The sequence below is a fragment of the Microcebus murinus genome, chromosome 4 (genome assembly GCF_040939455.1).
Source record: "Microcebus murinus isolate Inina chromosome 4, M.murinus_Inina_mat1.0, whole genome shotgun sequence".
Classification (NCBI taxonomy): Eukaryota; Metazoa; Chordata; class Mammalia; order Primates; family Cheirogaleidae; genus Microcebus; species Microcebus murinus.
Genome location: NC_134107.1, coordinates 274,717 through 299,955, shown reverse-complemented (window position 1 = coordinate 299,955; position 25,239 = coordinate 274,717). Strand labels below are relative to the sequence as shown.

At 56.7% G+C, this 25,239-nt stretch overlaps 2 protein-coding genes across 5 annotated transcripts; one reads left to right on the top strand and one right to left on the bottom strand.

The window, feature by feature from the left end:
• The first annotated feature begins 267 nt into the window (after positions 1 to 267).
• BRME1 (break repair meiotic recombinase recruitment factor 1) lies at positions 268 to 18,606 on the top strand. Of its 4 annotated transcripts, none has more exons than XM_076001436.1 (10): positions 268 to 322; positions 621 to 680; positions 1,185 to 1,236; positions 5,353 to 5,527; positions 8,736 to 8,817; positions 9,063 to 9,167; positions 11,623 to 12,972; positions 16,187 to 16,281; positions 17,584 to 17,676; positions 18,036 to 18,606. In XM_076001436.1, the coding sequence occupies exons 3-10, from the start codon at positions 1,206 to 1,208 to the stop codon at positions 18,184 to 18,186; spliced, it is 2,082 nt and encodes a 693-aa protein (XP_075857551.1). In that variant the 5' UTR covers positions 268 to 322; positions 621 to 680; positions 1,185 to 1,205; the 3' UTR covers positions 18,187 to 18,606. The 4 variants fall into 4 exon arrangements, with proteins under 4 accessions (XP_075857551.1, XP_075857550.1, XP_075857552.1 ...); XM_076001435.1 differs by having other exon boundaries at positions 277 to 322; positions 463 to 680; XM_076001437.1 differs by lacking the exons at positions 268 to 322; positions 17,584 to 17,676; positions 18,036 to 18,606 and adding an exon at positions 16,797 to 16,956 and having other exon boundaries at positions 332 to 680.
• A 1,402-nt stretch (positions 18,607 to 20,008) lies between these two features.
• Positions 20,009 to 23,462, bottom strand: NANOS3 (nanos C2HC-type zinc finger 3). Its single transcript, XM_012790386.2, has 2 exons — positions 22,183 to 23,462; positions 20,009 to 20,449 (listed from the first exon to the last, which is right to left on the bottom strand). The coding sequence occupies exons 1-2, from the start codon at positions 22,643 to 22,645 to the stop codon at positions 20,388 to 20,390; spliced, it is 525 nt and encodes a 174-aa protein (XP_012645840.1). The 5' UTR covers positions 22,646 to 23,462; the 3' UTR covers positions 20,009 to 20,387.
• Positions 23,463 to 25,239: the final 1,777 nt, after the last annotated feature.

The following is a 25,239-nucleotide window of genomic DNA, read 5'->3' as shown; positions in this document are numbered from 1 at the left end:
CCTTCCTAAGCCCTGCGCTCCTCTTCGGCTCCTCGCGACTGCCGACCCCGTGCCCTGGCTTCCCCGGTTGGTCGCCCCACTTCCGCCTTGGCCTTCGGTCGCCTCAGCACCTGAGCGCGGCCACTGGACTCGCCGGGGCCGCCGCACCGAAACTACAAATCCCGGCATGCCATGCGCGACGCGCATGCGCTCGGCGGGGCGGTGCAGCTGGCTGCGCCGGAGAAAGGGGCGGGGCGTGCGCGGGTGTGAGCAGCGGCGCTGGTACTGCGCGTGCGCGGGGCGTGGCCTCGCGAGGCGCGGGAAAGAGGTGGAGCGCGCGCAGGTGTGAGGGGCGGTGGTCGCCGTGTTTTTAGCTGCGCCCAGTGATCTCTCACGGGCTCCGGGCTCACCGGGGCTCCCAGTGTAACGAGTCCTCACTTTTCTGAAAAGTCCTCACTTTTCTGTTTTCCTTTCTGGTGTTAGTGGGCAGCTGGTCGCCAGGAGCCGGGTCCACAGCGCCCTGGCCTCGGGCCTCCTTCGCCTCCTCACGCTCGGCCCAGGCTTCCGCGGGGACCAACTTGGCCCTTTGCTTATTCAAAAAAGCGTAACGCAAATAATTCAAGCGACTTATCCGCCAACAGGCCCAGGCAGACTTTGTTCCTGATAAGGACAGAGAGACTTCAACGACTTCTGTGGCCCAGGTCGGTTTGGGCTTGCCTGGTCCCCAAGGCTGGAAGAAATCGGCCTGTGGCGACTCCTGCCCCTCCAGGGCCCTGGCTGTCCCTGGAAGGGCCCCAAGCGGCCCCTTTAAAAACCCTAGATAACCTTGGAGGGCCCCAGGTGACCGCCGGAAAGGCCTCAGGTGTCCCTGGAGGGGGCCCAGATACCCCAGCCTGGAGAGAGGGGCTTCAACCCAGGCACGAGAGCTGGGGTCCCCAGGGCTTCCCATGGAGGACTCGCCTGGGCCCATGTACCTCTCGGCCCTTGGGCAGAAGAGGGGCAGACCCCTCTGCAGCGTGGAGGAGGTTTGAATTCCTACTCGACCGTGGGGTCCCACCCTGTGTCCTGTGGGGGCTCCTCTGACCCCTCGGGGCGGCCAGATGGGCTGAGGTGGAGGTGAGGGGTAGCCTCCTCTGCCCTCAGCTAAGGCCACTGGATGGGGACAGGGACTGCTTATAATGATGGGAGGTTTTGCTTGTTTTCAGATTTCTCAAGGGACAGATAAAATGAATAAGAGGAAGAAGCTTCGGACCTCAGGTATTTTTGCTCATTCAAGTTGACACTCCATGATGGGTGCTTGTGCTTATAGGAGGCGTGTGGGTTTATTTATTGCAGAAATGGCTAATACGCCCCAAGGTTTTTAAAAGAAAACTAGGATTTAATACACATTAGAAAGAAAAATAGAAATTACAGAGAAGGGCATATACAGGAGAAAGTAAAAGTTTTCTGGAGCTCCTGCCAGTCCCTGGTGGGGTCCCACAGCTTAGGGAAGCTCCCCCCCCCCCAGGCTTCAGAGCAGGGACACAGTGTGAGATGACCCCTGAATAGAGCTTGATGTGCTACAAAGCTACTGATACGTGGCTGACTGTTTCACTCTGGGTCCCAAAATCTGAGTTCATCCCAGCTCTCCTGCTCATTGTGTGATCGTGGATGACTTACTCTGTGCCTTAGTTTCCCCCTTTTGTAAATTGAGGGTAATACAAGCGCTACCCTTTCCTTTAGAGCAGTGGTTCTCAATCGAGTGGGAGGGGTGATTTGCCCCCTAGGGGACAGTTGGCAACATTTAGTGACATTTTTGGTTTTCGCAACTGGGGTGTGTGTGTGTTGGGGGGTGGTGATATTAGCATCTAGTATCAACCAGCTACCCCAGTTGAGGCCTGGGGTGCTGCTCAAAATCCTACAATGCACAGGATGGCCCTGACCACAGAGAATGATCCAGCCCCGAATGTCAACAGTGACGGTTGCGAACCCTGCCCTAGAGCACAGGAGTGGATTAGTGTCTGTAAAATACCAAGAGCCGACCAGAGGTAGGGCCCAGATGTACGCTGCGTTTAACGATCATCCTTCCAGACTTTTAAAAAAAAAAACCTTTTCATTTTGAAATAACTCGGGGCTTACAGAAAAATTACAAACACAAATATGGTTTTACTGGAAAATAGAATCATCCCACTGCCACTGCCATTTTTCACTTTGAAGTAGAGTGTAACCATCTTGTCAATAAATCTATAGAAAAGAAAAACACCCAATAATATATAGTATGGCTCCATTTCCCTGTCATTCTCTTAAGGTTAACTTCTTAAAAATTTAAAAACGATTTTTTAACTTAGGGATGAATTTAGGGAGTGGTGCTCTTTTTCTCCCCCAAGATGTGGGACAGAAAAATTATCAACAGATTGGAAATGTTTTGTGCAGAGATTGGCAACAAGCTGCTTGAAGGCACAGGAATTTCTCTGACCTTGGAGAGAGAAACTGGGGAGAGCCAGGCCCACCCACAGCAGGTCATTTGGGGCCTCTCTTGGCAGTGGACTGCTCAGCTCTCTGGACCTCTGGGCTGGCCCTAGACAGTTCTTTCTGTGTGTCCTGGGTGGGGTGGGGTGGGGAGAGAGGAAGAAGGTTCTGGCAGGTGGTGAAAGAGTCCCTTTCCCCCTCCAATCTCTTCAGCCTGTGGTGTTGAACACAAGGTTCTGCCTCATTTTTTCTTAAATTAGTCCCATGGGAACAGATCACAGGAAGGAAATAGGAGGCTCTTTGCTTCTGTTGATATTTTTGCCTTTTATTTGGTACAAATGTCCATTGGATCGGCCAAGTGAGCAAGTGTTTGGGAATCTTAAAAAACCAAATAAACAAAAGCTGCTATAATTTGCCTTTTCTGGCAGACCACAAGGTGGGAATGTGTTTGTGCAAGCAACATCCATCGGAGGCTTACTCAGGGTGCAGGGCTCGCTGGGGTTGCCACCTGGGGGGGCCGGGGCAGGGGCGAGGATGAGCTCAAAGGGTACAGAAGATTCAGCTCCTGCCCTGGGGACCCTCAAGATATAGTTAGGGGGAAAAGGAAAACGTTTCTCACAGAGAGAGCTAATCAAATACACAGCAGTGGGACAAGGCTCTCAGTGGGCACACACATGGCATAACTGAATTAGAAGAAATTACAGGAAAATCGCTGTGGTTTAGTGAAGCACAAACAGCTGACTAAGGATGGAGGAAGACACTAGCAATTGATGTTGGGGGCAGGGGGACTTACTGCGTTGGTTTACTTCGAGGTGTGGAGGTGTGTACAGACCTGGGGTTAGGAAGAGTCCGAAGTCTGCCTTTTTTTTTTTAAGAGATGAGGTCTCTGTCATCAAGGCTGGAATGCTGTGGTGTGATTATAGTTCACTGCAGCCTCGAGTTCCTAAGCTCAAGTGATCCTCTAGCCTCAGCCTCCCAAGTAACTAGGAGTACAGGTGTGCACCACCACGCCTAGTTATTTTAGTAGAGATGGGGTCTCACTGTGATACCCAGGCTGGTCTTGAACTCCTGGCCTCAAGTGATCCTCCATCCTCAGCCTCCTGAGTAGCTGGTATTTCAGACACACAACACCACTCCTGGCTACTGGTTTGTCTTTTTTTTTTTTTTTTTTTTTTTTTTGAGACAGAGTCTCGCTTTGTTGCCCAGGCTAGAGTGAGTGCCATGGCGTCAGCCTAGCTCACAGCAACCTCAAACTCCTGGGCTCAAGCAATCCTCCTGCCTCAGCCTCCCGGGTAGCTGGGACTACAGGCATGCGCCACCATGCCCAGCTAATTTTTTTTTTTTTGTATATATATTTTAGTTGGTCAATTAATTTATTTCTATTTTTGGTAGAGACGGGGTCTCGCTCAGGCTGGTTTCGAACTCCTGACCTTGAGCAATCCGCCTGCCTCGGCCTCCCAAAGTGCTAGGATTACAGGCGTGAGCCACCGCGCCCAGCCTGGTTTGTCTTTTTTTGTTGTTGTTCATAGAAGGTGTTTGGTAAATGCTCAAGTACTCTTAAATGTGCCACCTCTGGAGGTGGCCTGGGTCCCAGTCTTGGTTCCTTGGCCTGTGTGCGCCTCAGTATTTCCATCTGTAAGGCTGGCATAACAGCCAGCTTTGTTGTAGTACATACAAGTTCTTAGGACAGTGTCTAGCATGGAACTCGTTAGGGTCAACCCTTATCATTTGCTCATCGAATACGTGATTAGGTCAGGACCAAGTTTGGGGAGATCTTACAAGCCAGCTGCTATTGGCAGTTTCTATGTAAGGGAGTTTGCTCCATTCAACAAATAGATATCTAGGCAACAATGGCAGACTAAAAAAAAAAGAAAAAAAAAGAAAAAAAAAACAAAAAAACAAATAGATATCAATAAGAAGCTTTAGCCTTTCAAGCACAAGAAAAAGACATACTCCAGTTGCTTTCAGTGATAGGGGAGGGAGGGCAGAGGTGCAAGGGACCAAGAAGTAGCCAAGGCATCACCTCTTTAGCGCCTGGTGACTCTGGGTCCCAGTGTCTTCAGGATGGGTATTCTGCAGGTGTTGCAGAAAACCAGAGTGGCGCATAATTTAGTCTTGCCTGCACCTGGTGATGTGCATTTTCTGCATGCGTTTATTCAGTCATGTACTAAGTATGTATTGAGCGCCGACAGTGTACTACATGTTCCTCTAGGTACTTGGGACCCAGCAGAGAGTGACACAGATTAGGCCCCTCCTCACACGCAGCCCAGTTATAGTGGAGGGGTGGGGGAGTAGATGACCCAGTACAAGGGATACTTGCATAAAAGCCGAGAAGTGACTACGACAGACTCGTGGGCCAGAAAAGAGATGCTCAGAGGAGAAGTCAGGGAAGGCACCTGTGCAGGGCCATTTGAGTTGAGACCTACCACAAACCTCTAGCCACTTCCCCAGAGAGAGAGTCTGCTGAACCGGATTGTCCCATGTAGTTGGGAGCCAGGCCACACCAGCTCAGGAGTCGGCTCAGTCAAGGCCAGTCCATAGGTAAAAAGCCCTTGAGTAGTCCTAGCTACTTGGGAGGCTGAGGCAGGAGGACCACTTGAGCGCAGGAGTTTGAGGCTGCAGAGAGCTATGATGGCACCACTGCACTCCAGCTTGAGCGACAGAATGAGACCCTGTCTTTAAAAAAAAATAATAAGGCCCTTAAATCCCATGTCTGTGTGTAAACTTGTGGGTCCCACTCCTGGATGAGGTTCTGTCCCTTCATTTGCTCACCTGGTGAGCAACAGAGCAGGAGTTTCACGCCCTTTGGAATAAGCTTGCCCACTTACGGAGCAGCAACGGCCTTGCTAAGTATGGTTGCCAGCCATGGCAGTGCACGCTCCCAGTGTCTGCCACCCCTTCATCTCCCTCCTGTCCCTAAACCAGGAGAAGGAATCCATCCTGCAAAACCTCCAAAGAACCCAAGGCTAGGAGACTCTGATGGCGGCCCCCAGGGTTCCAAGCCGGACTGTTTGCGTCACCTTGAAGAGTCAGAAGGCACGCCAGGACCTGCTTCCTCTACACAGTACAGCAAGGAGGAACCGGGACAGGCGGTCTCCAGGTGGGTGGCTCAGAACATTCCAGCAGGCCTCCTCACTGACACACACAGCCGCCTAGTGACCAGGGATGCGGTGGGAAGGGAACCAACATGACCCATCCAGTGCTGTGAGCTCCCCCCTCCCCAGAGCTCGGGGCCCTCAGATCTTGCTCTGATAGCTTTCCTCCCTGGTGGAGAAAGGTTGTTATTTTAACCACGGGCAAAGATAACATTGAATTATTCAAGGTTACAGAATGAAACTCGTGATCTGTCTGTCTGCTGGTCAAATCTGTATTTCTTCCACATTCCTCCCCCTCAACCAAGAAGGGATGGAAGGAGTCACTGGTGTGTGAAATAATAACCAATAAAAAGAAGAACAATGAGTATGTAACAGGCAGCATGCTCCTAAGCACTTTGCACGCATGAGCTTATTAAATTCTTACCTAGCTGTGAAATATGTTTTTTTAATCCCCAATTTACAGGTGGGGACCCTGAGGGCTTAGAGAGATGAAGTGACTTGCCCAAGGCCTCTGGGCTGGTGAAGGCAGGCTGGGATTCTGGCTGCATCCATTTCCGGTGTTCTTAACCACTACGGATTCCTGGGTTCCTCATTTCATTAAATATGTAATTAAGCATGGTGGAGAGGAAAGAAAGACCTCAAGAATGATTAGTATGTCCACAGGGCTTAAACCACATATGTGTAACTATGGGAAAGTAGGAAGAGTTAGCTGGAGTTAGAAGCAAGGTTTCTGCTAGCTGAAGTCTTCAGAGAAGGCACTGTGGGTTGGACTACCAGATTTCCTGAGGAGAAAAATTGAGGCACATGGTTTGACCAACAGAACTGTTTTCTAAGCGGAGTGTGCATTATGTCTGTCTGATCTTAGGTCATTATAATATTAGGGCTAGAGCCTGGATCACAAGGCCAGAAACACTCGGGTCCTTTGGCAGCCCTGCTGTGTGAGCCATGTGAAGAGAGGCTGTGTCACACCGAAGCCATCCTCTCAGACAGATGTGACAGTGTCACTGTGCTCCTCTCTCTTAGCCAGTGGGCTGTCCCGGTCATGGCCGCTGCCCACCCACCCTTCTAAGTCCACAAGAATGGTGAATTATGTGGATTCCCACCCTTTTTTGTTTTTGTTTTTGTTTTTTGAGACAGAGTCTCGCTTTGTTGCCCAGGCTAGAGTGAGTGCCTTGGCGTCAGCCTAGCTCACAGCAACCTCAAACTCCTGGGGTCAAGCAATCCTCCTGCCTCAGCCTCCCGAGTAGTTGGGACTACAGACATGCACCACCATACCCGGCTAATTTTTTTCTATATATATTAGTTGGCCAATTAATTTCTTTCTATTTATAGTAGAGACGGGGTCTCGCTCTTGCTCAGGCTGGTTTCGAACTCCTGAGCTCAAACGATCCACCTGCCTCGGCCTCCCAGAGTGCTAGGATTACAGGCTTGAGCCACTGCGCCTGGCCTTGTTTGTTTTTTAAACATTAAAAAATATCATGGGCTGGGCACAGTGGCTCACACCTGTAATCCTAGCATTCTGGGAGGCTAAAGCCGGAGAATCGCCCAGGGGTTTGAGACCAGCCTGAGCAAGAATGAGACCCGGTCTCTACTAAAAATAGAAAGAAATTAGATGGCAACTAAAAATATATAGAAAAAATTAGCTGGGCGTGGTGGCACATGCCTGTAGTCCCAGCTACTTGGGAGGCTGAGGCAGGAGGATCGCTTGAGCCCAGGAGTTTGAGGTTGCTGTGAGCTAGGCTGACACCACGGCACTCTAGGCCGGGCAACAGAGCGAGACTCTGTCTCAAAAATAAAATAAATAAATAAATACCATGTACACAGAAAAAGACAGAGAAAAAAACAACATGAAGCAAACAGAGCTTAAGATATTTATGTTAGAAAATGAAATCTTGCCAGTGCCCCAGAAGCTGCTCAGATGACCCACCCCAATTTTAAATTTTCCAACAGACTCTTCCTCTTCAGGTCTAGACTTTGCCCTTCACCTGCCTTTCTAACCTCCCTGGAACAATTCAAGCCCTTTGGGGGATCTTCATGCTTTTCTGGGCACCACTTCCAAAGTCGAACTTATCTGAAATTTTAGTTCCAGATATTGATTTTTTTTTTTTTTACAAAATACATATCCACGTTTATTTAGATATAACCCTGTCTGACCAGTTTTTTTAGATGTTGTAGTTTTTGGGTTTTTTTGCTTTTGTTTGAGATAGGGTCTTGCTCTGTTGCCCAGGCTATAGTGCAGTTGGCATTGTCCTAGCTCACTGCAACCTCAGACTCCTGGGCTCAGGTGATCCTGCCTCAGCCTCCTGAGTAGCTGGGACTACAGGCTCTCGCCAATATCGTATGTCTTGTATTCACAATATCCTTTCTCTACAGTGTGCAATATTGGGAGCTAGAGTGTCGGTCCAAATGACAGTCCCATTCTTGGCAGGATGCAGTAGCTCATGCCTGTAATCCCAGCACTTTGGAGGCGAGAGGAGGATCACTTGGGCCTAGGAATTCGAGGCTGCAGTGAACTATGATCATACTACTGCACTCCAGCCTGGGCTGTGACAAAGCAAGACCCTGTCTCTTTAAAAAAAAAAAGAGGCCGGGCGTGGTGGCTCACGCCTGTAACCCAGCTCTCTGGGAGGCCGAGGCGGGCGGATTGCTCAAGGTCAGGAGTTCAAAACCAGCCTGAGCAAGAGCGAGACCCCGTCTCTACTATAAATAGAAAGAAATTAATTGGCCAACTAATATATATAGAAAAAATTAGCCGGGCATGGTGGCGCATGCCTGTAGTCCCAGCTACCCGGGAGGCTGAGGCAGAAGGATCACTCGAGCCCAGGAGTTTGAGGTTGCTGTGAGCTAGGCTGACACCATGGTACTCACTCTAGCCCGGGCAACAAAGTGAGACTCTGTCTCAAAAAAAAAAAAAAAAAAAAAAGAGAGAGAGAGAGAGAATCTCTGTTCTTATGTCAGGAGCCAATTCCTGGGATTTTAAAAATGCTGCCAGATTAGGTCGTTTGTATCATTGGTGTGAGACTCTGCACCCTCCTTGGCAGTTAAATGTGATCAGGCCACTGCCCCTCCTCCATCCCACCCTTTTGAAGTAGGTCTTCTGGAGCCTCTTAGCACCCATTTCCTCCTGGATTTTATTTTCTGTTTGTCTTAATGTGTGAGTTGACAGCCTAGGAAGACTTCACATGCCCCTCAGTTTTGTCTCTGTACACACAGCTCCCCTGATGAGGAAACCGGAGCTCCGTACAGGCTCCCCAGGCCACCGGAGAGGGAGCCAGCTGCCCTTCCTCCTTCCCAGGTGAGCCTGCTCTGTGGCCTCGGATGCGAATGTGTAAGACTCCCTTAAGCTCAAGTGTCTCTATTCATCCTCTAGAGCTTCTCATGGCCAAGGGGGCTGGAGGGAACGTGCACAGGCCTGAGGGCAAGGACCAAGTTCTTTCAAGGCCATGGGAAAGGAACCGGTTTGGGGTTGTTTTTTCCCTGAGACCTCATTCTTCCCTTATCTTTATTGCTGCTTTGTTCTTGTTGTATCTGGTTTAACAGAACTCAGTTGGGAGGTTTGTCCCCCAATTTTCAAACCCCAGGAAGATGGTGGCAAGAAAAGCAGAGACCAGGGAAGAGGACCTCGGGAGTGGGACCTTCAGCCCGGTAAGACCCTAAAACCCGACCGCCAGAGAGCCCCGAGCACATGCAGCCTCTTGGCCCTGCCTCTGCAGCCGTGTTGAACATTGGTTTTCTTCGGCCATGGCTAGGCCTGCCCCTCCCCACCTGCAGGTTTCAGTACTTGGCAGCTACAGTTGGCTCTTGGGTGTGCACCTGACTTGCTGGGAGCTCGCAGGCTGTTGGGCGCATTCAGGACAACCGCACCTGCACTGCCGGGGTCGAGGCCAGAGCCCCCTGCCCCAGGTTGCATGGAAATGCTGGATCTCAGAAAGGCATTATGTGCCAATTAAAGATAATAACTTTTTTTAAAAAAGGCAGCCTACATTCTATCCCTGATCCCCTCTTTCTCAGGGGCTTTGGTGCAAATCAGGGCACCCTTTACAGCTCTCTTTTCCTTCCCATCATGAATTCTGGGGGAACTCATGATAAGCCTCTGGCAACATACGCCCCTAAAAAAAAAAGTAGGTGGTAAACATTGACAGCTGCTGTGTTTGCCATCACCCCAAACTGGGAACACCCCATATATCCTTTGACGGGTTCAATGAGCCATGGTCCATCCACCGGGAAACAAGGCTGCGCAATCTAAAGGACCACACTCTAGTTAGTGATGCACGTGACAACGCAGTGGCTCTCCTGGGCAACATGCACAGCGGGAAAAGCCAGTCCCCAAAGGCTACCTACCATAGGATCCCATCTACATAACATTATTGAAGTGACAAAATTAGAGAGATGGAGGACAGATTCGTGGTTGCCAGGGGTTGGGGACAGGGTGGGTGGGGCATGGGAGTTGGATGCAGCTAGAAAGAACAGCTGGTATAAAAGGATCCTTGTAGTGTTAGAACCGTGCAGTTGCTTGACTGTGGCGGTGGCTACACAAATACACAAAGCCACACAGGTGACAGAACTGTCAGGAACTTAATACACCCTCAAACGAGTACACATCCCAACAGGAAGATCTGAATAAGGCCAGTGCATCTTATCACCGTCAATATCCTTCTCACGATACCGTGTTTGAGTTCCACAAGAGGTTACCTTTGGGGAAACTGGGTAAAAGACACGAAGGTTCTTTGTGTATTACTTCTTACAAGTTTTATTTAAGGAGGGGCATTAGCGTCACTGTGGATTGAAGATGTGTGATAAGGGCTGTTCGTAGCTCCTCAGGCTAACAGTTACATTTCATGTTAGGTATATTTTACCACAGTGTTTTTATTATTGTTATTTTCCAAAGACAGGGTCTCACTGTGTTATCCAGGCTGGAGTGCAGCGGCACAATCATAGCTCACTCCAAGCTTGAACTCCTGGGCTCAAGCGATCTTCCTGCCTCAGCCTCCTGAATAGCTGGGACTACAGACACGCACGACCATGCCTGGCTAGTTTTTCCATTTTTTTTTTTTTTTCATTTTTGTTGTTTTGCTGATATGGCAGAGAGACTCCTGGCCCCAAGCAATCTGCCCACCTCAAGTTCCCAAAGTGCTAGGATTACAGGTGTAAGCCATTGTTCCTGGCCAAGTGAGTTAAAAAAAATTATGGTAAACTAGCCTGGACAACATGGTGAGACCTCATCTCTACCAAAAAAAATTAAAAACTTAGCCAGGGCAACTGAGGTGAGAGGATTGCTTAAGCCCAAGATTTTGAGGCTGCAGTGAGTTACGATGACACCCCTGCACTCTAGCCCAGGCAACAGAGTGAGACCCTGTTTCAAAAGAAAGAAAAAAAGTTAAGATGGCAAATTGTATCTGTTTTTTTTTTTGTTTTGTTTTGTTTTGTTTGAGACAGAATCTTGCTTTGTTGCCCAGGCTAGAGTGAGTGCCATGGTGTCAGCCTAGCTCACAGCAACCTCAAACTCCTGGGCTCAAGCAATCCTCCTGCCTCAGCCTCCTGAGTAGCTAGGACTACAGGCATGCGCCACCATGCCCGACTAATTTTTTCTATATATATTAGTTGGCCAATTAATTTCTTTCTATTTATAGTAGAGACAGGGTCTCGCTCTTGCTCAGGCTGGTTTCGAACTCCTGACCTCGAGCAATCCACCCACCTCGGCCTCCCAGAATGCTAGGATTACAGGCGTGAGCCACCGCGCCCGGCCCTGTTTTTTTTTTTACCATGTTAAAAAAATAAAATAAAAGCCAGTACAGAGAGGTTCCAGTGTTCCCTCTCTCAGCTTCCCATACTGGTAACGCCTCCCGTGACTACAGCCCATCATCAAACCCAGGCAGTTGACATTGGTGCAATGTGCATGCCACCTTGGTTTTTACACCCCTGACCCTCCCAAGTGCCCATGCTGGCAGGGAGAAGGACCCAGTGGGAGGAGAGGTGTCCGTACTGGTACTGATGCCTATTTTGGTTCACAACGGTCGCTGCCAACATCTGACTCTTTGGACAGGGGCAATAATGCTTGATGATTGAAGGCCCCCAGGGCTGAGTCTTTTTTTCTCCACAGGAAACACCTCCAGAGCCCAGTGCCTGGCAGGCAGGAAGTCGGCAGCAGGAGGAGTCCCCAGGGCTCGCTGTCCAGGAGGGCAGGAACCCGATGCAGGCAGATGGCGCCTGCCCTGAGCAGAGCAGCCAGGACCCCGCGAGCCCCCTGCCCAGCCGTGGGGATGCTCAGCCTGAGGCCCCTCCAGAAGGTGGGGCAGGACCCGCTGCCCCGGAGACGGCCAGCCATGACCAGCTTTCGGAGCCAGGGACCAACATGCTGCTTGGCAGAAACTCTGGGAACAGCGGCCCTGAGAAGGAGAAGACCTGGGTTCCAGGCAGCGGTGGCCAGGAAGGGCATGTGCCAAGCAGCGATGCTAAAGGGATGGAGCCAGATGGAGGAGCCCCCCAAGACGGAGGAGCCCCCCAGGAGGGAGGTGCCCCCCAGGACGGAGGAGCCCCCCAGGAGGGAGGTGCCCAAAGGGAGGCAGAGGCTGACCAGCCTGGAGGGTCCCAGGAGGAAGGAGACAGTGTCCTCAGTGCCCCACCGTCAGCTTCTCCCTCAGACCCTGCTCGGGGACTGGGCCCTGCCACTGGGTGCCCAGAGCCCAGGTGTGTGGCCCAGGATCCCCCTGACCCCTGGCAGACACCCCATGGGACTGGCGGGGTTGTGGAGCGGAGCCGCAGCAGCCCAGGATGCACCTCACTGGGGGAGGCTGTCATTGCAGACCTGAGCGTGGACCCCCCAGAGCTGGAACAGAGGGCCCTGGAGGTGGCCGGGTCGGATGAGCAGGCCGATGCCAGCTGGCCTGCCTCTCCCAGGGGGAAGGACGCTGACGAAGGCCACAGGATGGCCCTGCCGGGCTGCACACCCCTCACCGGGGAGACCTCAAGAGGCAGAGGGGAGGTGGGGCAGGAAGACCATCCTCCTGGCGACATCCCGGTGGGCCCTGCGACCCCCCTGGCTCTGGCTCCTGGGAACCAAGAGCCCACAGTGGGCACTGGAGATCCTGGCCATCTAGCCCCAGATGCAGGTCCAGGTGTCAGTCAGAAACAGGTGCCAGGCCCTGACCAAGAGGCAGCTGAGTTAGGCAGCCGGAGCCACGAACAAGACCCCAAGGGGCCCAGTGTGTCCCTCCAAGCCTCAGGTCTGCTGGAGCACAGCGAAGGGGCGGGTGGCCCTCAGGAGACCCAGGCCCACCAGGACAGTCCAGACACCCCTGCAGACCCAGGGGCACCGCAGCCCGACCACCCTCCTCATCCTGCAGACCAGGCCACCTGGGGGGGCTCCCTAGCCGTGGAGCTCGACTTCTTGCTGGACAGCCAGATCCGGGAGGCACTGGACGCCTCTGACTTTGAATCCCCGCCTGAGCAGGTGAGAGCTGCTCCGAGTTACAGACTGGCCCGGGGCGGGTGCGGAGTAGCCGAGAGCCCTCTCCCCAGACCGCCCAGCGGCGGAAGGAAGGTGGGGCTCGTAGTGTCCCATGGATACAGCAAACTAGGAGTCGGGGTCAAAGCTCTGCTGGGCAGGCTTTCCAGAAAGGGCAGACTTACTTTTCTGCAAGGGGCCTGTCCGTGAGGTTGCTGAGGAGTCCCAGGGTAGTGACACACAGGCACTTTGTCATCCAGGGCCCTCCCACACTTGAACTGGAGCCCCCAGGGGTGCGAACCCCTGGCAGCTCCCCCTTTAGCACCTGCCGCTGGCCACAGGCTCCCGAGGGGTATACTGAGGGCGATGGACCCAAAGGGGTGGCCCGAATAAGCCAGTTATGCTCTGGTTTCTCTTCAGATTGTATAAATCTTACGCCTTTTACCAAATAAGCTGGTGACTTCACAGCTGGGCCTGTGGAGGGGACTTCACTCCCACGCTGGAAATGAGCCTTTGCCTGTCTACGTGGGGTCACTGGGGAGTCCCGGTATGATTCTTTTTTCAAACATAGATAAAGAATTCTGGTTTTTTGCTGGAATTTCTAAGGGCCTTACCTCTGCCCACTGGCAGGCTGCCCGGGTGTTGCCTTCCCTGACTGCAGAACCTGTTGCAGTTGCTGGCGTTCACCTGTCGAGGCAGATGGCAGCGTGACTGTCCCACAGTTGGCACACCTGAGCCTAGGCTGAGGGCCCTGGGAGGTAGGCGGCTCCTTCCCACACACTGGGTGTGGCAGCAAAGAGGCTGAAAAGAGGCCATGCACCTGCCGGAGGTGAGGCAGGTGGGAGGGCAGGAGGCTGGGTTGGCACCCAGGTCCGCCCGAGTCTGAAGCCGCACCCCGGCTGCCCTGTTCTGGGACACGGAGCCCAATCAGCTTTCAAACATCAGCCTCTGTTTGGCTGTCTCTGTTGAGATGTTAAACAAAATTTATTCAGGCTGTGCTCGGTGGCTTCTAGCACTTTGGGAGGCAAAGTCGGGAAGATTGCTTAAGGCCAGGAGTTTGAGACCAGCCTGAGCAAGAGCGAGACCCTGTCTCTACAAAAAATAGAAAAATTATCCAGGCTTGGTGGTGTTTACCTGTAGTCCCAGCTACTAGGGAGGCTGAGGCAGGAGGATCGCTTGAGCCCCAGAGTTTGAGGTTGCTGTGAGCTATGATGGCGCCATGGCACTCTGGCTGGGGTGACAGAGCGAGACTCCATCTCAAAAAAACAAACAAAAACAAAAATTCATTCAGTATGTGTATTTCTTGAGAGCCTGCTCTGTGCCAGGTGACAGTGGTGAACAGATCGGACGTGTCCCTGCCCCTGTGGGCTCTATGGTAGCCCCGTCCCCACCCGTGTCCCCCAGAGCGAGCATTTTGTACCGTCTCATTCCGGCACTGAACGAGTGTTTTCGCAGGACGCATCCCCACTTGCAAGTGAAGGGTTTCGTCTGGGGCGCGGCTGAAGAGGCCGCGGCTGTTCCCACTTTGGAGGGGAATGTGGCTGGGCCGGGCTTGTCGAGAGGTGGCTGTGGGTCTCCAAGGCACTGCTTTCCTAAGGGATTTCCAGGGCTCCTTTGCGACCCTCTGTGGTGCGTCTGTGCTGTGATCTTTCAGCCTTTCCTGCCACACAGCGTGCAGTGTCCTCTCTGTGCCGTCCTGGGCCCCTCAGGCCCACCCGGCTCAGGCTCTCATCGTCACCAGATGGATGCGATCGCTGAAGGCGCGCGCAGTGCGGTTCAGCCACGGTGCAAACACCAGCGCTTGGGAAAGGTAGGGGCTCAGGTGCTGGGCACGGGTGAGAGTTACGACAAGAGCCTCATCCCTTGGAAAATGCGGATCCTGCCCTCGGGCAGAACTGCCTCTGTTGCCTCCAGTCTCGCCTCCTAGGCAGCGGCTAGGAGAGAAGGCTGGGATGTGCTTGGGGCGCGCGGGCTCGGGCGTGCCCGGTGGCGCCCAGCCGGCGAAGAAGCCGGCCCCTGCAGAACAGGCCGCCAGAGCTTCAGAAAGGTGTCGAAGAAGTCGGGATCTTCGGGATCCGGGGCAGACAACCAGCGTCACCGCCTTTCCCAGCTGGGGGAGGAGGCGCCGCCCTGACCACACCACCGAGGCCGGGCGTGTTTGGTTCTGGCACTGGGCGTTCCCAAGCAAGTCAGGGCGACCCAGACGAGGAGCACGTTCCCGTGGGAAGGCAGAGGCACCTGGGAACAGAGCAATGACTGACGGAGAGGACCGTCGCGGTGGCCTCCTGCAGGCCTCACCAGGGGCACACGCTGTGTGAGGAGGGGACTCGGGAGTTATACAGCAGTGACACCAGTTTCGACCCTCAAGCCAGAATCTCCTCATGGTGTCTCTGCTCCCACCCTCTGTCCAGTGGAACCTGCGCAGGCTGCACACGGACTCATTTAAGAAGCTGAGGCTGGCCGCAGTGGCTCATGCCTCTAATCTGGCACTTTGGGAGGCCAAGGTGGGAGGATTGATTGAGGTCAAGAGTTTAAGATCAGCCTGGGCAGCATAGCAAGACCCCAACTCTACAAAAAATTTTTAAAAATTAGCCAGGCATGGTGGTGCCTGCCTGTAGTCCCAGCTACTCAGGAGACTGAGACAGAAGGATCGCTTGAGCCCGGGAATTCAAGGTTGCAGTGAGCTATGATCCTGCCACTGCACTCCATCCTGGGTGACAGAGCAAGACTTTGTCTAAAAAAAAAAAAAAATGTATATATATATATATATATATATATCTCCACACCTGGTGCAGTGGCCCGTGCCTGTAGTGCCAGGTACTCAGGAGGTTGAAGTGGGAGGATCACCTGAGCCCAGGAGTCGAAGGTTGCAGTGAGCTATGGTGACGCCACTGCACTCCAGCCAGAACAGAGCACAAACGTGCAGAGACTGCAGCAGTGTGGGAGCCAGAGAACTTGGTGACGCCACCCCCCACACAGCCACCTGCGGGAGGGTCTGGGCCCAGGACAAGATACCAGAGCCAGGCCCGGCACTGCCACGTCCGTCCGCTTTCTTTCTGAGGGGGAGGGCGAGAGCAGCCCCGGCTAGTCACCCCAGGTGCCGCCATCACAGTCCCCGCACCCCGTGTTTCTCCCGAAGAAGTCCTGCAGTGACTTTGGCTTCCCCTGCAGGGCTCGCCCAGCGGTGTGCTCACACGCGGTGCTCTCTCTCTTTTTCCAGCTGTTTCCTGCGGGGAGCAGGCCGGGCCCTGGCTGGCCCGGCCCCAGCCCATGTACCAACGGAGACCCCATCGAAGTGGCCAAGGCCCAGCCAAGGTAGGTGCAGGGCGGGTGGGTGGGACACAGCTCCAGGACCCTCACCTGTTTTCCCGAACAGGGTGACGGACCTCACTGGGCTTTCCTTTCCTCCATCCCATAAGGGAGCAGAGCCCCATCTTTCAGTCTGTGGGTGTCCCCTGCTCCCAGACGTGGGAGACCAGCGATCTGCACCCAAAGCAGTGTCTCCCTCTGGGAGTCCTGGGACGGGGACCCCAGCCCTGCGGGTGGTTTCAGTGCGCACACGTGGGTCTCTGGGAAGAGGGGCCAGAGCCTTCCTGGAGTCTCGGTGGAGGGAAAGGGGACGCGGCTCGGAGCCAGGGCTGAGACGCTCTTGGCGCCATTCCCAGGGCTGGCACTGGGCAGGGGCTCAAGGGACTGTGACCTGCCCTCGTCCCATCACCTCCACCTGCACCCATGCCCTGCCCTAGCGCCCTTCCCCAGCCCTGCCCGCAGCCGGCGCCGGCGGCTGCCCTCTCCTGTTACCGGGTACCTGAGCCTGCCTCTCCGCACAGGCGGCAGCTCATCTGTTATTTATGGCCGAGTTTCTGCTTCTGTCTGGCAAGCGTGGAGGACTCGGGACACGGCCCTTAGCCATGCGAGGCCCCCTCCCGCTCCTCTCAGCAGAGGGTGGCCGAGTTCCCATCCTGCCCTGGCACACTCGCTGGGCCCGCCACCTGCCCTGGCACACTCGCTGGTGCGTTCCTCGTACACCCCAGGCGCGGCCTGCACGCGGGCCAGAGGCAGGTCTGTCAGAGAGGCCCCGCTACAGCTTGAACAACCAGGAGGGAGATTTCGTGTCTGAGTCTCCAGCGGTCTCACTGGGTCAGTGCGACCCTGTCCCATGGATGTCTGGAAGCCCCCAGAGAGGGTCCCAGGGTCCAGTGCACACCCCGAGGCTGAATGAGACGCCCGGGGCGCCACGGGCAGGTGCGGTAGGACCCGGGTTCCCCTCCTGACAGCCCTGGAGGTGCGGCCAAGCCTGGGCTGCGGTGGCTTTAGGGAAGCCACCACTCTTCTGTCCGTCCCACGTCTGAGGGGCTGCAGAGCCTCAGGAGGGACTGCAGCCGGGCCGGGTGTCCACCGTCACAGCCCTGGTGCGGTGTGGCAGGCAGGCTGTAGGGCGAAGAGCGGAGGAGGCGGTGGCAGCAGTCAGAGCGGCTGCACAGAGAGTAGAGCTTGGGGGCTGGGCTGCCAGGGCTCTGCCGGTGACCAGAGAAGGGCAGGCCGGACTTCCAGAACAGGAGATGGCCCGAGGCCCAGGGAAAGGCCCTCGCCTCGACTTCCTTCTCTTCCCACCAGGACGCACGTTGGGGTCCAGGCCTGTGAGGCCTCCGGGATGGAGGACGCCACAGCCGTCGTGCGTGGCCTAGTCGTCGAGCTGTCCAACCTGAAGTAAGGGCCGGGCTGGACCCACAGGGGAGGGGCGGAGGGGACAGGGCCGCGGGAGGGACAGGGCCGAGGGAGGGACAGGGCTGCAGGAGGGCCCGTCGGGGCAGGGAGAGACTGAGGCGCGAACCCCCACGGTGGGCGGCGAGGGCTGGGCCTCCACTGCGGCTGCGCCCGTGTGGGTTCACTGTCCGCGCAGAGCTGTTTGGGTGGCAGGGGCCGTCCCAGCCTGCTGTGCCACAGGCCAGTTCTGGCCGTGTGCACGCGCGTGACCAGCAGGACAGACGCGGGGGCCTGTGAGGGGCGGCGGCCCCCGTCCTCGAGGAGACCGCCGAGCCCCTCAGGCCGTGCCGTTTCCGCCGCAGCCGGCTCATCATGAGCGCCCACCGAGACCTGGAAGCCTTCAAGCGCCTCAGCTACCGCAAGGCGAAGCCGGCAGGGAAAGGGCCCCCGCCCTTCTCCCCCAAGGGGGCTGGGAGTGTCCCCCGGGGGGAGCAACCCTGGAGGGACTTGTAGGCTGCTTCCCAGGGGCCTGGACAGCGACCGACTGGGGTGTGTGTTTTCCTCTGCACCCCTGCCCGTGCCCCTGGGGCACCTGGTGTTTTGTTTCCCCTCCAAGATGCTCCAGGGGGTCTTAGTGGCCCGGTAACCTCCCCTCAGCCAACCTGGCCGTCAGCCCCCCACGAGCTACACACAGGAGGCTGGGGTCCTGCCCTGGCCACCTGGCACAACGGGAGGGAGCCTGTGTCCCCCACAGCCACAACCACTCCAGGAGGCCCCAAGCCGAGGTTACGGATGCTTCAGAATTTGCGTCTTTCCTAAGTAGTAAAGGGCTCCTTTGTCGTGTTTCTCCCTATTTTCACTTTAGTTCTCCTGGGAAGATAATAAATGATCTGTCAGGAGGCCCCCTGACCTGTTGTTTGGGGTTGAGACATTCGACATCCCGCCAAACCTCTCTGACCACCTCTTTCTCCTGGAGTGTCACTCGGCCTCCCGGGGCGGGCCTGCTGGGAGTCTGCGCCCAGGAGCCGCCAGCTGTGTCCGCGCGCACGTGTGCACGCTTGAGCGCTCGAGCACACACCAGGTGTCTGTGGAGCGGGGAGCCCACTGAGACGCCGTGGGCGACCACCCAGCGAGAGTGTGAGTGCGGCACCCAGATGGCCCGGCCTGACCTCCACCGGACAAGCCGCTTCCAGGCGCCCAGCCAGGAAGGCGGGGACTCTGGGCGATGACGCGGCTCAGGGCGCACACAGCACCAGTGCCGTCCTCCCCAGCTTTCAGAAACCGGCGTCTCTGTGAAATCGCTCACTGCAAGGACGACCAGACCCCAGGTGTCATTAGTGGCTCTGCCTGTGGCTCCTGCACCTGGCCCCCCACGGCCAAGGCAGAGTCCCCCCCCTCATACCCAGGGGACACCGTGCGGGAGGACAGCCAGGTAGGCCACACCCCGGCTGCTATGACTGTGCAGTCGGCAGTTTGCAGACAGCTGACAGGTTGCTGTGTCCCACCCAACTCAAGTCACAGACCCTTGGGGCCGCTGGGGTCTTTCTGTGTTTCCTTCCTCCTCCCCTCTCCCCCCATGTTCCTGGCGGCAGGCCCTCCTCGAGGACTGTTAGTAGCTCCCATCCCTACTTAGTAGCAGAGGGGGACCCATGAAGTCCAATTCCTGCTCCCCTCCCCCGCCCTGGGAGGCCGAGCGGGCTGGAGCCCAGGCCCTGGGGCCAGTTGAGGCCATCACCACCCACCACCCCAGCAGACGAGGCTGGGGGGTGGAGGAAGCTGGCAGGGGCAGGGGGATTCCTCCGAGGGCAGCCCCCCGCACCCCGAGAACAGGGTCCCATCCCTCTCGAGCTCCTGCCCAAGCTGACCCAGGCTACTGCCGCCCTGCTCAATCCCATCCCTCAGGACGTAGTCCCACCCCTGCCCCCACGTGTCCCCTTCTTGTCCTGGGCTGCCTGGCACTTGGCTCCTAGGCACTGGGGCATCCAGTGACACACACACACGCACCCAGGGGCTCCTCAGTGCGGAAGCTGGGGGAAGGCTCGGCTAACGGTCCCTCAATTTCCCCCTCAAATCAAGCCCCAGCCCCAGGGCAGGGCTAGAGGGTGGGTGGAGGGAGGTTGCCAGTCTTGTGTGTCAGCGTGCAGGGGGTGGCTGCCGTGTCTGCAGAAAGGGCGACACGACGCTGACCTGGCCCCAAGTGGTGTGTTCAGAAGGGCCGGGCTGGGGCCCTCTTGGAACCCACAGCTGCCCCGCGGCGCCCACTCCTGTTTCTTGGCACGAGGCAGCCCCCCTACACCCCGGAGTGAACCGAAACTCAAACATCCATGGGGGTGGGGGAAGGAGGTCCAGGTATAGGACCGTCCTTGCAAGGTTCACACGACCTTGTCCCAAGACTGGGCCTTTTTGGACGTTGGTTGATCCATTCATAAGCATTTATTGAGCGCTGACTGGGTGCCCGCACGGGCGGAGATGACAGCTGTGAGCAGCAGACTGTCACTGGGCCGGCAGCTTGGCAGGGAGGGTGGGGTGCCCGAGAACGGCTCCTTACAGGGGTGGGGAGGGGATGGGGGTGTTCCCTGGCCAGCCCCAAACAGCCACCATCTCCCCAACACACACTAGGAAAGGTCTAGGGGCGGGTCCTCCTAGGGTAGATCTTCCCGGAAATCCAGCCTCCACCGCCGCGCCTGGGTCCACGTCCCGGGGAAGGCGGCCTCCTAGGTGGAAGTGGACGGGCAGCAGGAAGAGGGTGGTCCGGACTTCCCGGCACCTTTGGAACCTGGATGGTAAAGCAGAGGGGGAGGGAGAGAAGCACTGAATCCCGGGCACCGGCCCGTCCTCCCGGAGAACTCTGGGTTCAGCCCACACGGCTGCTGGGGCTCTGGCGCCACCCAGGGGCTGCTCCTGAGACAGCAACCGGTGACATTCCTGGCCGGGGTGGGACCCAGAGCCCCAGACAAAGCACAGGAATTCCGACTCCGGTGACCGGGCTGCCTCCTGGTGGCCGCCGGGCTCTGGGGTCCCGGATCCGTTACCCTCAGAACAGATTAATCCGGGTGGCCGGCGCTGGCAGCCTTTCTGTGCCAATACGGTGGTGAGGGCACCCCGCCGCCCCACCCTCCACTCCCGGAGACAAGTTTTCCTGTTCCCTAGGACTTAAGGGGCTAAAAGAAAAAAATCTGAGACCATCAGCTTGTAGGGACTGGCAGCGGGCCCTAATCACACTTCCCAGGGAATACTGCCTTCTAGAGGCACTGTCACGCCATTCTAGCGCTCACTGCCGCTGCGCCACCGGGTGGCGGTGCCCAAACGCGCCAAGTCAGACCTGCCGCCTCCGCGGGCGGACTTCCTCGAAGGCCATTGAAGTTGCTAGAACGGGTTTCTCTTTTAAAACCCCACAGGACTGAGGTCTTTTTTTTTATTTATTTTTTTTTTACCTCAAGACAAGCAGCAATATGGACTGAGGTCTTTTGCATCCAGCATAGTAACCCCTGCCATTTCTGCCCCGGGCTGCTCAGAGCTTCGGTTGGGAGGTTAGAAATGCAGATGCCCGGGCCCCACCCCACCTGGGGGAGACGTGCAGTCTAAGGGGAGCCTGCCTGCTCAGGCCCCCTGGGCACAGCTCTGTCCTAAGCTTCAGCCCCAGCTGTCCTCCCGAGCTGACCCCCCCACAGCAAATTCAAAACAGGGTGCACCTGTCCAACCTACCGTTCCCCTCTCTCCTCACTGCCTCGGACACCTCTGCCTGGAGGGCCACCGCAGCTTCCAAGGCCCTCGAACCCAGTTAGCTGCGGTCTAGCTCACTGTCGCACGCAGACCTGGTCTCGTCCTGTGGCTCCCTAGTGCCCGAGTCCAAACTTTAAATGACCCTACAAGGACGCTAGTTGTCCCCTGAAATCTGACATCTCCCCTCCATCGTTCAAGTACACACACTCCCTCACCCCACACACCCCGAACTTCACTGAGCTCCTGAACAAGCCCCAATGCCTAAGCCACTCTTCCCAGCCCTCCAAAGAACTGAATTAGGCTACCAGAAGTCACTTCTTGCAGGACACCCTCACCTGAGTCAGGTGCTTCCTCTAGACCCACTCACTAAGCACTCAGCACCCTGTGTTTTAACTGCCCCCTCCCATCCACCCTGTGCACTGCCCGGCCATGCAAACTGGCAAACGAGTGAACACATGGTGGATCCAGGGTTCAGAGAGGCTGAGTAACTTCTCTCAGGCCACACAGCTCTTAACTGCCAAGCAGAACGGGAACGCCTGCTGTACCTGCCCCAGGGTCTCCCTGCCAGACCACTCCATCCCTGGTGAAGGACGGCATTTTCCCCATGGGCCCAGAGAAGGAAAGCGACTTGCCCAAGATCACACAGCAAACCTTGGTCCCAGTCCCCCACCCTGGCAACACTTCTAGAATGCCGTTCCAAACTCTCTACGCAGTTGCTCTCCCCCAAACCCTCAGAGGTGGGTGCCGGTAGGGCCTGGGGCAGAGTCCCGCCACCTGTGCAGGCACCTGCTCCTGCCGCTCCTCCTCCTCCTCGGCGGTGGCCGGAGTCCTGCGTCTTCGCCTTGTCGGGCCGGACCAGCCTCTTGCCGGCCGAGTTGCGGGTGGTGTAGCTGTAGACGGAGGTGTAGCCCTGGCCGGTGAGCGGGCAGAAGCGCCGCGTGTGGGCACGCTCGCGCGTGGCGCCGCACTGGGGGCACACGTAGTCGCGCAGGATGGGGCACAGCACCCTGCCCGCCTCGTCCTTCAGCACGTGGGACTGGTAGATGGCCCGGGACTCGCCGTTGTGTTTGCAGAAGGAGCACAGGCGCTCGGGGGCTGGCGATGACTCTGGGCTGGGCTCCTGACCCTCTGGGCTCGGCGCTGGCTCTGGCTGGGGGTCCAGCCTGGCCTCGGGCTCCTCTTCCCCACGCAGAGCCCCAACCAGGCGTGCCAAGCCGAAGTAATCAGTCCACAGGTCAAAGGTCCCCATGGCTGGGCCACAGGTGCCAGGCAGAGGGGCAGAGAGAGAAGAAACCCTGCCTGGCCCAAGCTCCTTCCTCTGCCCCTGCCCCACCGCCCCTCCCTTCACCTCCCTGGAGCCGGGGAGTCTGGGCTGTCTATTCCCTCCTTTTACCTCCAAGGGGGTGTGAAGGGGGAGGAGTGGGCTGTGGGAGGTTCCTTATTGTCACAGGGGGGCTCGGTGCCCCCTTAATGCACCTGCCAAGGGGATTCATAGTCTCCGGGTGGGCCGGTGCACACAGCGCACAGCAGGGCAGAGGCCGCAAGGGGCACCCGAGATCCAGTGCCACACACCCCAACACCCCCAGAGCACCGGGGCTACCCTGCCTCCGCCTCCTTATAGGAGGCCACCCCCTCCAGCCCCACTGGAGGTGGGTACATGGCTTGGGAACACCTCCCCCAAAGACTAGCACTGAAGTGACCAGTAACTTAGTAACTTCTTTCTTCCTGCTGTGGGCTGGGGAGGGGCCAGGTGCCCCTGGGCTCTTTGATGGGGGGGGTATGCTGATGCTCCTACTGTCTGTGGAAGGAGGGTAGCCCCTGGCTTGAGGGCCAGAGTGACAAGGACCACCCTCCCCAGCTCAGGCCTCCCTGGGGAGTTTTCCCATCCATTGTCTCAGTGGAACTCCCATTTAATGGATGAGCAGATTGAGGTTTGAAGTCACTGGTCCTTTAGGTTATGTATAAAGATAAGCTCAAACTCTGCCTCCTCCTCCCAGTTACCAGAGCCCCCAGTTACCGGAGTTACCTGGAGGCTGGGTGCTGGGGCAGCAGCAGACCCCTGGCCCAGGGTTATTGGGGGGAGACAAAACACTCTGGAGGAGGGGGTTAGGGAGAGCAAAAGCCAGGTGGGGCTAATGGGACCCCCAGCACTTGCAGCTCTTTGGTTCCCCCCAACCTCCCTCAAATGAGATCTCAGCTCCCTCTCAAAAGGGTGGGTGTGCCCAGGAGTCACCCAGCTGACTCCCAGCTGGAAGGATCCAGTAGCACCAAGACATGCAGAGAGCAGGGTCTGGGGACACCCAGCTAGGAGGGTACAAAGCTGAGCCCAGGACTTGGACACACAGAAGAGGGTTGGTTTTGCTCACACACCCCAACCACCCAGCCACCCAGCCAAGAAAGCTTCACTGAGCTCTCTGGGAAGCAGAATTCACCCTGCCCTTTCAGAAAAGGTTTCCCCGCTGCGTGGCCCCCAGCCTCTGATTTCCCCACCCCCACCTCCAGGATTCATGCCCCCAATCCAATCTGTGTCCGTCAAGATCCCAGACACCACCCTCCCCCCCAAGGCGCCGGGAGTGTCTGGCATCAGGGCAAGGAACAGGCTGAGTGATTCTGGGGGGCAGGTCAGTCCTCGCTCCCTTCCCACCCCCCTGAGGCCATGTCTGGCCCAGCCACAGTGACATTCATCCCCCGGTGGGTCTGGCCTCCAGTCCTCACAACCCACCGACAACAATGAATGTTGATTGTGACCTTCGCTGTGGCCTAAGGGAGAGGCTGGATCAGGGGCTCCCCCAGCCCCCCAGATCTGGAAGGTTGGGGGGGTCACAGCTGGATGGACGAGAGGACGGCAGTTCCAGGCCTCGGGGTCCACTCAACGGTCGATGGTTTGCCTGAGCTGCCCAAACTCACCGACAGGTTGAATGTTCCCCCAAACCCTTGGCAGATCTCGGGGACCTGGAGTTTGGGGTGGGGGAGGCAAAAGGAACCCGATAAGGTGATGGAGCAGCAGAGAAGGGAGTTAAGGGTCCCACTGACTTTCATTAAGTCAGCAAACAATTATTAGGTGGTGCCAACTGTCTACTCCTAGACCTGGGAGAAACACAAGGCAAGTATATTAATAAACAGTGAATATTTATGTAGCCTTTGCTGCACAGATGTCGCAGTGCCCTGAAGTTCGCTCGAGCAATCCTCAAGACAGCCCTGGGGGTGCGTATTACCCCCATTCGTCCAGTGGGGAGACTGAGGCCAAAGGGCACTGCTATGGCAGGCGGTGGAGGAGAAGGAGGATGGATTCCAAGAGGTGGCCCCGGGAAGTCTGGCCGCCGGGGGCATTGATGCAACTTGGAGATAAACAAGTCATTTTAATACAATGTAATACCTTCCCAGAGCCTCGCGGGGTTCCGGGCACATTGTTTATGATTCACAACAGCCCCCCAGGGGCCGGCAGCCCACTTTGCAAGTGCGGGGGTCCTGCAGGACAGGGGAGAGGCCGCCCGCCCGCGGGGCCTCGCGGCTCCTGAACCGGGAGCCTGCGGGAGCCAGCGCGCAAGCGCACCAGCGCGCGGGGCTGCGCGCCCCTCCTCGCGGCTGCTCCCTCCGCCCGGCGGCCCGGGTCCAGGCCTGCAGCTGCTGCCCCCCCAGAAGTGCCCAAGCAGTGACCAGGAAAGGGGAGCGCGACCCCCACCCCAGCTGGCTCTGGGGACCCCGAAGACCGCCTGGGCAGAAGGAGCCTTCACATTTCCCGGCCCCTGCCGTTTCCCCGAGCGGAACGTTGGGCCCCACGGAAACTTCGTGGCATAATCCCGAGGCGGACCGGGGACCCCCGAGTGAGCCTGGGCGAGCCCC